The sequence below is a fragment of the Oryza sativa genome, chromosome 8 (genome assembly GCF_034140825.1).
Source record: "Oryza sativa Japonica Group chromosome 8, ASM3414082v1".
NCBI classification, from domain to species: domain Eukaryota; kingdom Viridiplantae; phylum Streptophyta; class Magnoliopsida; order Poales; family Poaceae; genus Oryza; species Oryza sativa.
In genome coordinates this window covers 6,601,369-6,618,287 of record NC_089042.1, presented here as the reverse complement: position 1 = coordinate 6,618,287, position 16,919 = coordinate 6,601,369, and the positions used below count along the sequence as shown (strand labels likewise).

The window sequence follows — 16,919 nt, the reverse complement described above, 5'->3', positions numbered from 1 at the left end:
TGTCAGATTATGCAGAGACAAACGACCATGTAAGATCTGGTCATGTAAGAGTGCTCACCGTGCGTATTAACCAAGCCGTGTAATCGGAAATTGCGTTTTCCAACTTCACGGCTGGGGGCTAGGGTCAGCGCTTTTTCAACCAAGGCAGGTCAAGGGTCCAAGAGCCTTATCCTCCGAGAACGATTCTCCGACGACAAGGCTAGGGGCTAGGGAGAGTGTATGGCTCAAGTGACTGACTGTAGTCGCAAAGTGAGAAAACACTCATACACAACATACCCAGAGTAAGAAAACTTAGTTAGATAGATTTCATTTCTATTTTACAAGGATTTCTTACAAGTCATGAATATTTCAAAATATATTACATGCTTCCTTGAGATGTTTTTCTACAGTGTACGAAAGCTACCAGGACGGCCAACGCCAATCCATGGAGGAGAAAACCTTCTCGGCGAGCGGCGCCATCGACTGCGCGAGACCGCCGACCTCCTCATATGTTCACCGAGAACAAGAGAACCCTTCGCAAAGGAACTCGAGGTGCAGCTGCGGGCGGTGATCTCGGATGCAAGCTAACACGTGACCCCCGGCATAGCGGCTCGCTCGACGGCACTCCTGCTTCAGGGCCTCTTCAATGCGCTTGCCAATCCCTTCGAGCTGTGCGCAGGCCCCCTTCATCCATGAGATATAACCAGCCGTGGACTCCTCGGGATCTCCTCGGGTGCTCCCCGCAAACTTCCGCCATGGCCGTGCAGCAACTCTTGAGGTACGAGTTGAGCCACACCTCGCGACCTGTAGAGTTTCCACGGCTTGGTCCTTCTTCGCCTCCACGATGGCCCTTTCGAGTTCGGCCACCTCGAGCTTCGTCTTCCAATACTGGATTTGATGAACTCGGTCAGCCAACGCGTTCTCGAAATCTACCGAGCACGGAAAGGACTAAGTCAAGCTACTCTTCTCACTCGAGAACACAGCTAATTAAGTCAATCCGAACACAAGGAGTGATGGAAATCAGGACACAAACCTAAGAACGTCATCGCCGTGTTCGCCCCCGCGGACGGGCCTTGATCAACTTCGACTTCTAGCGCGTGCGCCTCAAGCGTGAGCGCCAGGACAACTACTGGCGTATCAGGCTGTCCGCACTGCTGGACATCGTCGACATCTACCTATCTACAATGACAAAGATACTCGGGATCACGTGCTGAGGAAACAAGGGAAGCAACTGTTTAAATGAAGGCAGTTCGAACCCACAGAAAGTTTTACAGCACGTTGATTAAGGGGTACAAGGGGTGGAGGGGTGGAGGGGTGTCGATGGGTGATACTCGTAGACCGGATAAATAGGGTATTAGGGTACGTTTGTACGAGGATCTAAACGATACGATTGTCGACGTTTGATATCGCAACTACGGTATTTGCATAGTATGGGGATCTGTCACGTCCCAAAACGACCCTAAAATATATCCTTTAAATTATGCCTAGAATAATTTAATTTCTAGTGAAAGCCTCCAAAATTAAAATGTGCAAACTTAAAAGTCAATCAAGGCTTGGAGGATTTTTGTATATTTCCTAAAAGCCTAAAATGTGTAATCAAATTTTAGTGGAATTTTCAGAGCACAAATAAAAATTATTAAGAAATAAACAAAGTTAAAATGATTTTCTAAAAAGAAAAACCCTAAAATCTCCCTTCCCCTCACTTGGGCCAAATCCGGCCCAACTCCCTCCCCCTCTCTCTCCTCTCCCCGCGACCCACTCGGCATCCCCCTCCGTCCCCGCGCGCGCGCCGCTGACGGGCGGGCCCACCCGCCACCCTCGCTGATGGGTGGGGCCCACCTGTCATCCCCCTCCTCCCGCCGCTTCCTCCGCCCCACCCCGCGCCTAGCGCCGCTGCCGCCGCCAAATCCGCCGCGCTTAGCCACCCCCGCGTGAAATTGAATGGGGGAAATATTCCCCCCAATTCCCTCTCCCTTTCCCCCATTTTCCCGTCCCCCTCCCGCATTCAAACGGCCGTATTTGCTACCGCAAATCTCGCCGGCGCCATTGATGCCGACCGGGACTCTCGGCCGGTTTCCTGGCCCTCCCGGCCCCCTCTCTCGCCCCCAACCCTATTTAAACACACCCCGAGCTCCCCACCACCGTTTTCGCCACTAGCCGCCCCTTCTCCCCATCGGAATCGAGCCCGCGCCATCGCCCGCTCTCTCCGTCATCGCCGCCGAGCTCCAGCCGCCCTCCGTCGCCGCCTCGGACCTCCTCCTGCCTTGGCGTCGCTCCCTTCGGCCTCGTCGCGTCACCACCGACGCCGTCCACCGCCTCACCGAGCTCGCCGACCGCCGGAACGCCGCCGTCCCCGTCGACCCGAGCCGCGCCACCGCCTCCCTCCACTCCGGCCGCCTCCTCCGTCGCCGCCGTCACCCGAGGTGAGCCGAGGACCGCCACCTCTTTTCCCCCTTCCCTTTCCCTCTCTCGGATGCCGCTCCGCCGCGCCTATGGCCGCCGCTGGCGACCATAGGGGTGCGGGCGCCGCCTCCCGCCGGCCGCACCGACGTGGCCACCTCCTGGCGCGCCGTGTTGCCACCGTGTGGGGCCCGGCTGTCAGCTGCCCGCGCCCTCGGGTGCGGCTGACGCATGGGGCCCACGGCAACGGCCGGTGTGAGCCCGGGTGCACCTGATCCACCATGGACCGTGAGGCTGCTGCGTGGGCCCCACTTCCGTGGACCCGGTCCGCGCGCACCTCCCCTCGGCTGACGCAATAAACCCCTTTTTAAATTAAAATTTAAATAAAGAAATTCGCAAATATTCACTTAAAGAGCATATAAACTTCAAATGGCCATAACTTGGTCGATTGAAGTCGGAATTGGACCGTTCAAGTCTCTATTTTTTCCTTAAGAAGTCAAGAACCCATCTTTATGCTTTGTTTCTATTGGTTTTATGGAGTTTATTAGAGTAAAACCCTTTTTTTATCCGTCCGTCGTGTACACGCTGCAGCTTCGGAAGATCCGCTCTACGTTGAGGTTGAAGCCGACGTTTGGGAAAGTGAGCAAGGCAAGTCACATCTCCTTTGAACATATTGTGTCGCATGCTTTAAAATTATTATTTTTTTAAATTAATGCATTATCGCTTTATTTAAATTCCCGTGCAATCACTGTTTTATTTAGCGATGCCTATTTACCTTTGTTATGACTTTATTATTATTGTTATTGCTATTATTGCCTTGTTCACCCTAGAGTAACCAAAACCCCACTGGTGTGTTGTCACGCCCAGAAATTCACTAGTAATTTCCGAACTAATTTGTGCATAAAATCCTCGTCCAGGAATCAGCCGAGGTACACAAACTGACAATTTAATATACAGATTCATCAAATTAACTAAAACGATAAATACTTACTTATGAGGCACTTAGTCCTCATCAGGAAGAAAACTGCAGCGGAAAATAAAATCTAGCGAAGCTCCGGCTCCACTCCCACAGGTAGCTCAACTGGGGTATAAGCCAAACGTCTTCTCCTTCTGGATCCTTTTTCTTCAACTGAGGTTGATTAATTATTGCAAGAATGAGCATATGACATACTCAACAAGCCACACAGCAAATATGCAAGTGCACAAGGATACCAAAGGATGGCATAATATAGGCTCATTTGCAAAAGCAGCATTTAGCAAAGATTTAAGATAAGTAAAACAGTAGAGTAATTAATCATCAATTTTAATCAACACTGAACAGCACACCCATGCTGCTCAGGCCCAACCATCCTGAACAACCGTACCCGGCTGTACAGATCTAACTCCAAACTAGGAGCTAAGCAAATTATTACCAGTTATAATCATCAATAATTATTGTGAGAGGTGTGAGACTAATCACGAAAAACATTGCTCAACTCACCCATAACCGCGGACACGGCTATTCGAATAGTTTTACTCTGGCCAGAGGTGTACCACTGTACCCACAAGACACAGCCTCAACATCATGTCTACCATGCGTCGCGATACTGGAAAGTACCCGAATAGAGGCTGTGACAATACCCTCTGCATAACACAACTCACCACAGTGCACCTTTCCTGGATCATAATCACCCCCTCTACAACCAGAGGCATGGACTCCCCAGCGACCCCCATGGACTTCTCGCCACTTCACAGTCTGGCACACTATAATGAATCATGCTATACAAAAGATAAAGCCGTTGCCCATGCTGGCTTGTGGTTGGTACGGCTAATGTTTCACAACAGTAGCTCGCGAACCGGTCCTTAATTGCCATGAGCACAACCATCAAAACCATATGCTCACAACCCACCTTAACCAGGTTTTAATTATCAATTAATTAACACCACACGATTAATCATCGTGAACTACCATTAAATATAACCATTAATAATAATGTAGTATATATGATTCATCCCATTAGTGAGCTAATGTTTCTAAGCATGGCTAAGCAATTATATCTAACATCTAGTTGAACCAATATATATAAAGCTCAACTAGTCAAGTTATAATAACCCAAGGTATCAAGGAATAGGGTAATCAATGCAAACTGGCCATAATAAAGGAATAGGTTCACACCACCCGGTGACATTCGAAAATAAATGCACAGTTGAAATAAATAGAGAATTTAAATATAGGATCAACATGCTCAAAGGATTGTGTTTAGGATCTGTGTGACTTGCCTTGCAATAATCGGTCTTCAATTAATCTTCTTGAATACTTCCGGCGCACTCACGAACCTTCGCAACGACGGAAACGACAAGCTAACCCGCAAAACGAAGAAAAAGACTAATAAAAACCAAATAAACAGTACATAAAAAATAAACAAACATGTAGATCATAATTTTAGATGAATTATGAGACTTGAACGGCCTCATTCTGACTTCAAATGAATTTATTATGAATTTCACAAGATTAAATCTAATTAAAGCCCATTTAAAAAGAATTAAATAGATTTAATTCAATTTATGGACAATTTTAATATGTAGATCTTTATTTTATACAACTTTTGCAACTTGAACCACATTAAACTGAGTTACGATGATTTAGTTATGATTTTCAGAAGATTTAATCTATTAGAAAAAAGGAAAAAGGAAAGATGATGATGTCATGCTGACATCATCCACGGCGGCCGAACCACGGTGACGACCTCGCCGGAGATAGAGCAGCCGGCTGCGGAATTGGAGGGCATGATCACGTAGAGGACGACGAGACGAACCCAACGGTACTCACCACAACTACAAACGACGACCGACGACGACCGGCGACGAGAGGATGGCGGCGGCGGCTCGGTTCACCGGCGGCGGCGGCTCTCCGGTGGCCGGCGGCGAAGGGGAAGCGGCGGCCGGGCTTCTCCACCCCTAGGCGCACCCACGGGCGGCGACGGCAAGCGGCGGCGACGGCGGAGACAGCGCGGTGGCGCGACCGGAGTTCGGCCGGCGGCGGCGGCGGATAGTTTCACGCGGCGACGGCTCTACGGAGCACTAGAGACCACGAGAGAGGGGGCAAACGAAAGAGGGCGACGAGGTGGTCCTATTTATAGCCTTGGATTGAAGAGATCGGACTCCTCCCGCAAGAAATCGCTTCGGGAAATCAAAAACTCGGTTTTGGAGATAAACTCGAAAACGAGTTCGATTTGGATAAAATACCCAACGATTTGCTCCGATTCTTGAGGGAAAAGATAGAGGAGAACGAGAGGATCAAAAACCCCTCAAAAATCCGGAAGAATCGGGGTCGGATTGGAGCGGATTTGAGAGGAGAAGGGGCGGCTCGGGCTCGACTAGGCTCGGCCGGCCGGCTGCTAGAGGAAGAAGAAGGGCCTGACATGTGGGCCCCACATGTCAGTGCCTAGAGAGAAGGGGGCGGCCGGCTCGGCTTGAGCCGACTCGGGCCGGTTTTGGGCCGGCTCGGCCGCGCGGGAGAGAGAATGTTGGGCCGAAAACGGCCCAACAACTTAAAGGAGAGGTTTTTGAACTTTTTGAATTAAAATAATCACTAAAATGATCTTTGAATTGTTAAAAATACTTCCAATGCTCAAATAATTTCAAGAAAAATCCTGAAAATACTTGGACACTCAAAGTACTTAACAAAATTTTAATCAGACCATTTAATGATTAATTTAATATGTGGGTAATTACTGAAATGCTCTTTGTATGATTAAAATTAGGAATTGAGCTCCGAAAAATCCGAGAATATTCCAGAGAGTATAATTAACCATGGAGAATTTAATAAAAATTAAATCCATCCATGCTTTATATTTAGGAAATTTTATTTCCCACATTTAACTTCACTTGTAAATTAATAAACATTTAATATAAATTCTAATAATAATTTATTAAATAATTTATAAATCCTGAAACAAAAATCAGGATGTGACATGTGTACTGTATTATGGTCTCACTAGTGCCCAGTTTAGGTAAATGCTTCGCCATTTAAATTAGACAAACTTTAGGTGGTTTTATAACTCTAGACTTTGGGAGTTCTCATATCATTTGGACATTATGAAATGGTTGGCTCATGTGGAATTTGACACAAACCTTCCCCTCAATTCAAAACTCCCAAAATGGTTTTAGGCTGGGCTCGAGGTGCATGGTTTTGATAGTAGCACCTCGGTCACTATAAGGACCGATCTTCGGGCCTCTGTTGCAAAGCACTACCGTACTTCCACATGTCTAGTTGGTAAGGTGTAGTTTGTGGCTCAGTCTGGTCATGGGCAAAAGTACACGGATAGAGATGGACGAAGTCGGGGCTCGATGGACATCTCTAGGGCAAATGAAATGAAGGCTACACGACCTGCGGCTCGGTAGTCGAGATGTCATGGCACAGGGCCGGTGTCCTGCTGCTAGGGGCGCAACCTTGGTTACTTGTCTCGGGATTCCGGCCATAGCCAGGGTTGGGTCGGTACTCTTGTTTATGGCTAGGATGGGTTGGGAACTATGTCACGTCTTCCGTCCGTATGCCGTGGTGGTATGTGGCGCGTGGTTACACGTGAGGAAGACGTGTCTTGTGGGTAAAGATGTACACCTCTGATCAGAGTATAATCTATTCGAATAGCCGCACCCTCGGTTATGGGCAAGCCTAGCAATGTACCCAAGTTAGTGGTTTATTCCTTAAAACTTGCTTAACAACTAAAATGTGAAATGGTTGGCCTGGGTTGGCTTGGGACAAGCTAGGACCTGGGTTTGGTTGCCAATTCGATCTGAATCATCATAGGCCTTGGGTTAAAGCATGTTCGTGTGGGTTCACGGCCTTGATTAATAACACTGTGTAGCTCTAGGATCGTCTTTACAAAAGGGCCCTGAGCAACTAAATGTCTTCTAAATGCTGTTTACTGTAAATCCTAACCCCTATATTATAACCCCCTTTACTCCTTTGCATTTATTCTGCATTTGTGGGTGTGTCTTGCTGAGTACGGTGGTTGTACTCAATCTTGCTCAATTTTTCCCTAACCCAGAAGAGGAGTTCCTGGAGGATGAAGGCTTTGGTGTGTACCTCGTGCTTGCCGTCAAGCGCCTATGGACGTCGCCCTAGTCTTCCGCTGTTTTTCGTTTATCTTCGTGTGTGGTGGGCCTTCGTTGCCCATGTAATAAATTAACTATTTACGCTTCTGCTTATTAAACTCTGAATTGTATCAACTTTTGGTGTACCTTGCCTCCTGGGACAAGGAATAATACACGCACATATGGAATGCCTGTTGGGTTAATTCTGGTCATGACAAGTTGGTACCAGAGCCAGGTTGACCCTAGGACGAGCCTTAGAACCCAAGCCTTAGCAGTATTTTGAAACAAAAATCATCTCTTATTTGTGAAAATCCTTTAGTCTTTCCCTATCTTGCTGCTTCATTTCTCATCAAAAGCTGATCTCTGAAATTATTCTTTTGGCTTTGTTTATAGATGGCCGACAACCTCAACCGTCGTGGTCTGGATCTGACTGGCTTTGCTTTGGAGCTACGGGGCATGTGCGTTGTCCTGGGATATCTGCATGGAGTGGACTACCAGGGTAAGAAGCTTCCGGAGCAGGATGGTGACGATGCGGAGCCCCGTGCCGCTTGGGAGGTCACTGCGGTGATCCTCACCGGCTCTCCCGAGAGGAATTCGCTGGCAGTCACCGTGGGTGGAGACTCCTTCCCCACCGCTTGCCAGAACGCAGCACTCCTCGCCATCGGCACTCTTCACCAGCGCTACCCGGACGAGTTGCAGCACTCGCCCTACCGCTACCACCCTCGTCGTGGAGGAGCCTGTGACTATGCCACCTTCAGGGATGCTAGCTCGGAGGATGATGCTACCATCATGCATCTGGCGCGCATGGTGGAGGCATATGACATGGCCCGTATCGACTTCCATCATATGGTGTGCCGTGGTTTGGTCGAGAACAACATGAAGATCCTGGAGCTGTGTCAGGAGAATTTGCAGCTGAACCCTCGGCCGGTCGCTGCCCTCGACCTGTAGCTGCCCAAGTACACCCCCCACCACCTGGCCAAATGTCACACGTAATGGCGGAGGGGGCTTCGGCCTTGCAGGCGCAGCTTCAAGCTTTCCTCCAGCAACTCAACCAACCCCACAACATTTCAGGTACAACCCGTTCGGCCCAACCGGTGGGGAACAAAAGTCAGGGTGCACCCGGTTGGCTGTTGTCAAACCAGCTTGGTCCGGGGGCTTCGCCAAGGAGTCAAGGACCACAGCTCGACTTCAGCAATGCCACTCAAGCACCAACCATTCGACCACAGGCACCGACACTAGGCTTCAGAACAAATCAGGCACCGAACCAGGTCGCCATGGCATGGACCCAGCCTTCGTTCGACCCATCCATGACGGCACACCAAGCGTCACCGTTCGGGGCCAGGCAGCCGAACACTGTGGCCCAACCACACGCGCAAGCCATGACTTTGCCCTTCGCCACGCCATATCCACAGCCAAACGGGCCTTCGCAGCAAGGTGCTCACCCTAGTTCAAGTTCCCACCCGTTCCGCGATACTCGGGCGAAACGGACCCAAAAGAGTTTCTGTCCATCTACGAGTCCACGATTGAAGCTGCTCGCGGCGACAAAAATACCAAGGCAAAGGTAATCCATCTCGCTCTAGATGGCATCGCCCGCTCTTGGTACTTAAATTTACCAGCTAATAGCATTTACTCATGGGAGCAATTGTGCGATGTCTTTGTCCTTAACTTTCGAGGCACCTATGAGGAGCCGAAGACGCAACAACATCTACTCGACATTCGCTAGAGGCCGGGAGAATCAATAACAGAGTACATACGCCGTTTCTCGCAAGCCCGATGCCAAGTTCAAAATATATCCGAAGCGTCTGTCATCAATGCCACTTCGGCTGGGCTGCTTGAAGGTCAACTCACAAGAAAAATCGCCAACAAGGAGCCGCAGACACTCGAGCACCTGCTTCGTATCATTGACGGGTACGCAAGAGGCGAAGAGGATTCCAAGCGACGGCAAGCAATCCAAGCCGAATACGATAAGGCCTCCATCGCCGCCGCTCAACCCCAAGTACAAGCATAGGTAGCCGAACCGGCTTCCCTCACCATTCGCCAACCTCAGTCGGCGAACCAAGGACAACCGCCAAGGCCGAGTCAAGCTCCCATGAATTGGAGGAAATTCAGAACTCACCGCGCGGGCAGGCCGTGATGGCTGTCAAAGAAGTCCAAGCCCTCCGCAAGGAGTTCGACGCCCAGCAAGTAGGCAGCCATCAACAGCCCATTCGCAAGAAGGTCAGGAAAGACTTGTATTACGCCTACCACAGACGATCCTCACACACCACCGAGCAATGCCGAAACATTCGACAGCGTGACAATGCTCAAGATCCAAGGCCACAACAAGGGGCAGCTGTCGAAGCACCTCGCGAAGCTGCTCAAGAACAACTACCCCGGCCCGAACAGCGCCAAGACGTGCAGCGCAGAGTAATTCAAGTGATTACAAGGGCCGCTCCGCCAGTTCAACTATCAAAACGGCAGAAGAAGATGCAGCTGCGAATGGTGCACAATATCACTTCAGCGGGCGAAGGAGCTCCGAGGTACTTGAATCAGCAAATCTCTTTCGGGCCAGAAGATGCCAAAGGAGTGCTATTCCCACATCAAGACCCCCTGGTGATCTCGGCCGAGGTAGCCGTCTTTGAAGTCCGGCGAATCCTGGTCGACGGAGGAAGTTCGGCCGATGTCATCTTCGCCGAAACATATGCCAAGATGGGGTGGCCAACCCTAGCCCTCACCCAAGCACCAGCCTTGCTTCGTGGTTTTGGCGGTGAAGCAGTTCAAGTCCTAGGCCAAGTACATATGGTGGTAGCTTTCGGCACAAATGAAAACAGTCCCGAAGAGCAAATATTGTTCGACGTCGTCGACATCCCATACAACTACAATGCCATCTTCGGCCGCGCAACCTTGAACAAGTTCGAAGCCATCTCCCACCACAACTATCTCAAGCTCAAGATGCCTGGTCCGACAGGCGTCATCGTGGTCAAGGGGCTTCAACCTTCGGCTGCATCTAAGGACGATTTGGCTGCAATCAACAGGGCAATGCACAGTGTGGAGGCCGAACAGCATGACCATGCAAAACGCATGTCGAAGCCCACCCCTCATGGCAAGGTGGTCAAGATGTAGGTCGACGATGCCGATCCCACAAAATTTGTCCTGCTTGGGGGCGACTTGGGCGAAAAAGAAGCCGAGAACATCCTGGAGGTGCTCAAGAAGAACATTGACATCTTCACCTGGAGCCCCGACGAAGTGGGAGGTGTTTCGACAGACCTCATCATGCATCATCTAGCGGTCAAGCCGGATGCCAATCCAAGGAAACAGAAACTGCGCAAGATGTCCGCTGATCGCCAAGTGGCAGCAAAAGCCAAAGTGCAAAAGCTGCTCAAGGCTAGGGTGATCCAAGAGATCGACCAACCCGAGTTGTTGGCGAACCCGATTTTGGTGAGGAAGTCTAACGGGAAATGGTTTTAGTGTAAGTGCTCAAGTTTTATGCCCAATAATGCAAGTTGTCTATATACCACAATTAATAGCACTGTCCATCCATATAGTTCTATTAGCACTAAGCATGGCTAAGCATTAATGAATAAGACATCCCAAGTAATCCCAACCAGTGGTAATAGGGTATAAGGACCGCAATATCACAAGAACTAAATGCATAAATAGGTTCTGCCCATACACCATAAACCAACAATATTAATATCTAGGCAATACATGCATATATATACGTATAGATTGCAACCAAATCATTTTTAGAGAAAGCATAGGTTCTATATGCTTAGGTGCTTGCCTTGCTGCTGTGTGGAAACACACTCAACCTCTGAGTCTTGCTCCACGTACTCCGAATTCTCCGAATCTACCAATAAGAGGCAAGTATGCAAATAAGATTCAAATAAACATACATGTGCAACATGCTCTATAAATCATGGCCTAATTACAGTAGGTAGAGAGTATGATAAACTAATTTTAGAAACAAGAATCATCTCATTTACATTTATGGTTTGAGAGGTATAACAATAACAAGCCATATACACTGTAAATGGCATTTCTGTAATTACATAAGAACTACCCTACGTCATATAAAAGCTGACATTTTCTAGCTAGTTTAAACAAGCTACCGTTTTCAAGTAACAGAGCATAACTCACTCGTTCTAACAAAAATTGGTTCACTACATTTGGAGTTAAAATATTTAGTTATGAATTTTACAACTTTAATAAAAAGAGGATTACTTAATCGTTTTAGACTTACTTTAGGAGGTAGTTTTGTCAAATTATTCCTGTTCAGATAAAAGATTACATCTTTATAAGGTAACCAAAAGTGGTTTCATAATTTTAGGATATAGCATAAAGTTCCTAGAGATTATACAACTCCTAGGTGCAAAAATAAGTGTTTTTATGAAACTCACAATTTTAGTGACTTTTTCAGTACCGAAGTTGTAAAGTTTTAATTTACAAACATAAAGACTACAAATTTATAAATACATAGAAATTTGGTTCACTCGAAAATGAGTTAAGATGAATTAGTTATGGATTTTTGAAGTTTTCCTAGTTCTCATATGTTTTCAATTATTCTTTTGGACTGTACTTTTGCATGCCGAACCCTGGGATTTCTAAAACTTGCAACCAGGTCCAGCTTCTTCTCCACTCGAGCAGGAAGCAGCGACAGCCATGGTTGAGCTCTATCTCAAGCTCGCCGGCGGCAAACGGCGGCTCTAATGGGGGCGAGGTCAAAAGACAAAATGTAGAGCAAGACATTGTTCCTCAACTTTTCCCAAACGGTGGTGGCCGAACCGGCGCAGGCGGCGGCTGCAAGCTGCAGCAAGTTCGTGACACCATGCATGCAGCGTTGCGACACTATGGATGGCTCGATCTATTGCATGCATATCAAGAACATCACATGCAAGAAAAACAATACATTAAGGACTTTATCCTACTGCTAAGAAACTACATTTTAGCTTGAGGTGAAGTGTTTAAACCTCACCAAAACAGGGAAGTAAAGAAGACACCGAGCTCTGTCAGTCAAGGAGAGAAAAACAGCTTTGCAACTTGCTCCTAGCCTTAAAATCTTCAACCGGTGACCTGTGGAGGAGGCTAGGCAAGCTCAGCATAATGGCACACACAAGAGGGACAGGGGCGGATCCAGAAACAAAAAGTTGGGGACTCAACATACCGAGTACACCGATATAAATACATAATCTCAGTATTAAACTATGCTAAAATGCTATTATGAGATCTTTAGCACCTCCTATCTTATCAACTATGATGAAAAAATTGAAGGGGGGCTTAGGGGGTATCCATGGATTTTGTGGGTGCAGGGGGGACTCACGTTGGATCTGCCCCTGAAGAGGGACACCATGGAAGGGAAGGAAACTCACCAAGTGAAGGAAAAACAGGGTTGTTTTGCTGCTGCAATCCGCAGGAAGCTCTACCTATCTTCTTCCGGATCTCCCTCACCAACCCATGCATGTGCAAGATGTTTGGATGGATGGAAAGCTTAGAATCATGGGGATCTAGTGGTGTGACATGCAGGGCTCGATTCTTTCATTTGGAGGAGATTAGGCGAGGGGGAAAAGAGGAGGGAGCTCAGCTTGCAAGAAGGAAAAGAAACAGACAAGGGAGAAAGAAAGGGCAAGAAGATGAAACTGTTTATGTGCTTTGCCTTATGGATCTGAGGAGGAGCATGACTTGGAGAGTGGATAGGGCTTGGTGGAGAGCCTAAGTCAGTGATAGGTGTGACCAAGTTAAGCTGGGCCCACGGGACAGACAAAGGAAGGTTAGAAACATAGGTACACATTGAAAATAGTGAATTTTCTGGAATTTTCTTTCTCTCCTTCCTGGGCAACCAGTTTGACCTAGCTATAAGAGTGCCAAAAATGTGTGTTCTCGTGTGGAGATAGCCTGAGTTACCTAGTTTCCAGTTTTCAAAGTTTCACTATAAAATTCGAAATATTTTAATTCGGGAAAAAAGGTGAATAAGGGTATGCTGAGAAATAAATTGAATTTTAAGGAGGTCAAAACTAAGTGTAAAAATTCTAGAAAAATTTTATTAACTTTTGATAAATAAACTAGTATTTGAATAAATTATAAAACATATATCCTTCTGTTCAACTTTAGGCACATTTAGAAGTTGCTTCATTTTGCTAATTAGGTTTCTAATTAATTTAATTTGACTACCTTGACTGCTTTACTTGAGGTAGTAAAAAGAAGAAAATTATGAAACCTTCATAGTGGTCATCTTAGGTTGTCTAAGTGACATGAGGATCTTCATGGATTTTATTTTGCTTAGATTTGTTATATAAAGTCTCTGGGTTTATTTAACATGTATCAACCAATTATGAATGACAAAAAATCATTACAAACAAGTACACAAGCACACAATCACTAGGTACTAATTCTACTAGCCAATTGCTAAGCATGGTCAGGTAGATTATCCAAAGAGTGAAAGATTAACAACTATACTACAACGCTTCTTAACTACCGCTTGATCATTTAATTTGGTTATATACATAGAGGCTTGGACAAAGCTTAGAAGCTAAAAAGTAGAAAATAACAGAGTTTCATGGGATTATCTAGTATTGAGTCAGCTTGGTCTCTTGAAACATGGTTCCCCTTGTGGAAGAGAAAACACAAATTAGTCGAGCTACTCCTTGAAAGTGTTGGTAGATTTTATTAGCGCCAAAACACTCTCTGAACGTTGGAAGAGTCTATAAAAAAAAGTTTCCGTTTATCTACCACAAGATTAATTGTAGGGTCATTAGTCTACCCTATAATTATCACTAAAATTTCTTAATAACTCAAACCAACAGTTTGGGAAAATGGTTTCAATTTCTACCCATGTTTTTTATACACAAATTAACCGGATGAGGTTTTGAACCCAAATAGCTTTAAAACTTCCAACTTTTACTAAGGACATACCCCGATTTCCACTTAAGTTGATTAATTAAAACTTCAGGATGTTACAGGAAAGTTTAGCTGGACGCCCGAATGCCAAGCTGCGTTCGACGAGCTAAAACAATATCTGCAAAGCCCACCCGCCTTGGTCAGCCCAACACTGGGAAGCGAACTGCTGCTCTATCTAGAAGCTTCACCGGTGGCGGTCAGTGCAGCTCTCGTCCAAGAAACAGAGTTAGGCCAGAAACCAGTGTATTTCGTCTCCGAAGCTTTGCAAGGGGCGAAGATAAGATACATTGAAATGGAAAAGCTTGCTAACGCCCTAGTGATGGCTTCGCGCAAACTTAAGCACTACTTTCAGGCCCACAAAGTCACTGTGCCATCGCAGTATTCTTTGAGCGAAGTGCTCCGGGCCATGGAAATTACTGGCCGACTCAGCAAGTGGGCGGCGGAGTTATCTCCCTTCGACCTGCATTTTGTCACCCGCACTACCATCAAGTCCCAAGTCCTAGCTGACTTCGTGGCTGAATAGACACCGCCATTCGCCCCTGAACCCCAGCCCGTCGAACAACCTTGGGTAATGCACTCCGACGGCTCGTGGTCGCACAAGGGGGCGTGCGCCGTGGCAGTACTCACTTCGCTAGGGGGCGTGCCGATTCGGTATGCCGCAAGGCTGCAGTTCGACACGACCAACAACACGGCAGCGTACGAAGCTGTACAGTTGGGTCTAAGAAAGGCGGAAGCATTGGGGGTTCGGTGCTTGCTCATCCGAACAAACTCTAAACTGGTGGCAAGTCATGTTGACAAATCCTTTGAGGCAAAAGAAGAAGGAATGAAGATGTATCTGGAGGCTGTTCGATCTATGGAAAAGTGCTTCACCGGCATAATGGTCTAACACTTACCTAGAGGGCAGAACGAGGAAGCAGATACCCTGGCGAAATCTACTGCCTGTGGTGGCCCGCATTCACCAGGCATCTTTTTTGAAGTCTTGTACGCACCAAGTGTGCCCACAGAAAGCCTGGACGTCATGGCAATCGACCAGGCAGAACTGGGCGAAGACCCAGAAGACTGGCGAACACCGTTCGTGAAGTACCTCAAGAACGGTTGGCTCCCAGAGGATGAAGAAGAAGCGAAACGCCTACAGCTCAGAGCCACAAAATACAAGCTGGTCTCGGGGCAGCTGTATCGCTCCTGGGTACTCCAACCCTTGCTTCGCTGCATCTCCTTTGCCAAAGGTGAGGAAATGGTGAAAGAAATACACCATGGGCTGTGCGGTGCACATCAGGCCGCAAGAACGGTTGCCTCCAAAGTGTTTCGCCAGGGTGTGTATTGGCCCACCGTGCTGAAAGTTTGTGTTGAGCAAGCTAAGAAGGGCGAAAGCTGTCAGCGGCATGGCCGAAGCCAAACTGCACCCCAATATGAGCTGCAACCTATCGCACCAGTCTGGCCTTTCGCCAGATGGAGGCTAGACATCATTGGCCCTTTCCCTGTGGCGCGAAATGGGTACAAGTTCGCAATTGTAGCCATCGAGTACTTCTCTTGTTGCATCGAGGCCAAATCACTCGGCGCGATCACTTCGGCAGTAGTACAGAAGTTCGTGTGGAAGAACATTGTTTGCCATTTTGGAGTGCCAAAAGAATTCATCACTGACAACGGCAAGCAATTGATAAGTTCAGAGAAATGTGCGAAGGGCTAAACCTGGAAATCATGTTCGCTTCTGTCGCGCACCCACAGTCAAATGGGGCGGCCGAACGTACGAATGGTAAGATCCTTGAGGCGCTCAAGAAAAGGCTAGAGGGGGCGGCGAAGGGTAAATGGCCAGACGAAATGCTATCTGTTCTCTGGGCCCTTCGGACGACCCCCACAAGGCCAACCAAGTTCAGCCCATTCATGCTTCTCAATGGTGACGAAGCAATGACCCCAATAGAGCTAGGGGCTAATTCGCCAAGGGTCATATTCTCTGGAGGCGAAGATGGGCGCGAGGTGTCACTCGAACTCCTCGAGGGGGCGAGAGTCGAAGCACTAGAACACATGCGCAAATACGCCACAAGCACTTCGGCAACTTACAACAAAAAAGTTCGACCGACAGAGCTATTGCCTGGCCATCTCGTCCTAAGGAAGAAGGCGAACCCGGTGGTGGTCAGGAAGCTTGAATCGAAGTGGGAGGGACCATACCTCATCAAGCCCGTTCATGCTCCTTTCGCCTAGCGACGCTGGAAGGCAAAGAGTTCGACCACTCCTGGAACGCTACTTCCCTTAAGTGCTTCTATGTTTAGAAGGGGTGGCACCCCATTCACCAAGTTGTAAAAATGTACATACTATTGTATAGGCCTTTCGGCACAAAAATACAAAAAAAAAGAAGAAAGTGAAAAAAGAAAAAAACTGGATGTAGGGCTATTATCCACCCTGGAGGCCCGAACCAGTATAAAATCTTTGTGTCTTTCGCCTTTTTACTTGTTTGAATGATAATTCGTGGAAAAACCCCAAGGCAAACGCCTGATCAGTGAAAATGCCAGGGGAGCGAAACGAATCGGCCGAAGCATCGCTCGCTGAACGTTGAAACCGCAACAGCTTGTTTCGGGAAATAAATAATCGAACAC

The 16,919-nt window shown here is 47.6% G+C and overlaps 1 protein-coding gene and 1 long non-coding RNA gene across 3 annotated transcripts in view; one reads left to right on the top strand and one right to left on the bottom strand.

The window, feature by feature from the left end:
* LOC112939844 (uncharacterized) overlaps positions 1 to 13,067 on the bottom strand; it is a 31,931-nt gene extending 18,864 nt beyond the window's left edge. Inside the window, exons 1-5 of one of the 2 annotated variants that reach the window (XR_010734289.1) lie at positions 12,804 to 13,067; positions 12,410 to 12,507; positions 11,219 to 11,284; positions 4,639 to 4,719; positions 3,371 to 3,508 (exon numbers count right to left, since the gene is read on the bottom strand). This is a non-coding gene — a long non-coding RNA (uncharacterized lncRNA). The remainder of the gene's footprint in view (positions 1 to 3,370; positions 3,509 to 4,638; positions 4,720 to 11,218; positions 11,285 to 12,409; positions 12,508 to 12,803) is intronic. The other variant, XR_003243696.2, reaches the window with a different exon arrangement.
* A 2,932-nt stretch (positions 13,068 to 15,999) lies between these two features.
* On the top strand, positions 16,000 to 16,527 carry LOC136351421 (uncharacterized). The gene has a single exon (XM_066303522.1). It carries the CDS (start codon positions 16,000 to 16,002, stop codon positions 16,525 to 16,527), a length of 528 nt encoding a protein of 175 aa, XP_066159619.1.
* Positions 16,528 to 16,919: the final 392 nt, after the last annotated feature.

Coding starts and splice junctions, on each gene's coding strand:
- LOC136351421 (XM_066303522.1), top strand. CDS start 16,000: ATGTGCGAAGGGCTAAACCTGGAAATCATGTTCGCTTCTGTCGCGCAC.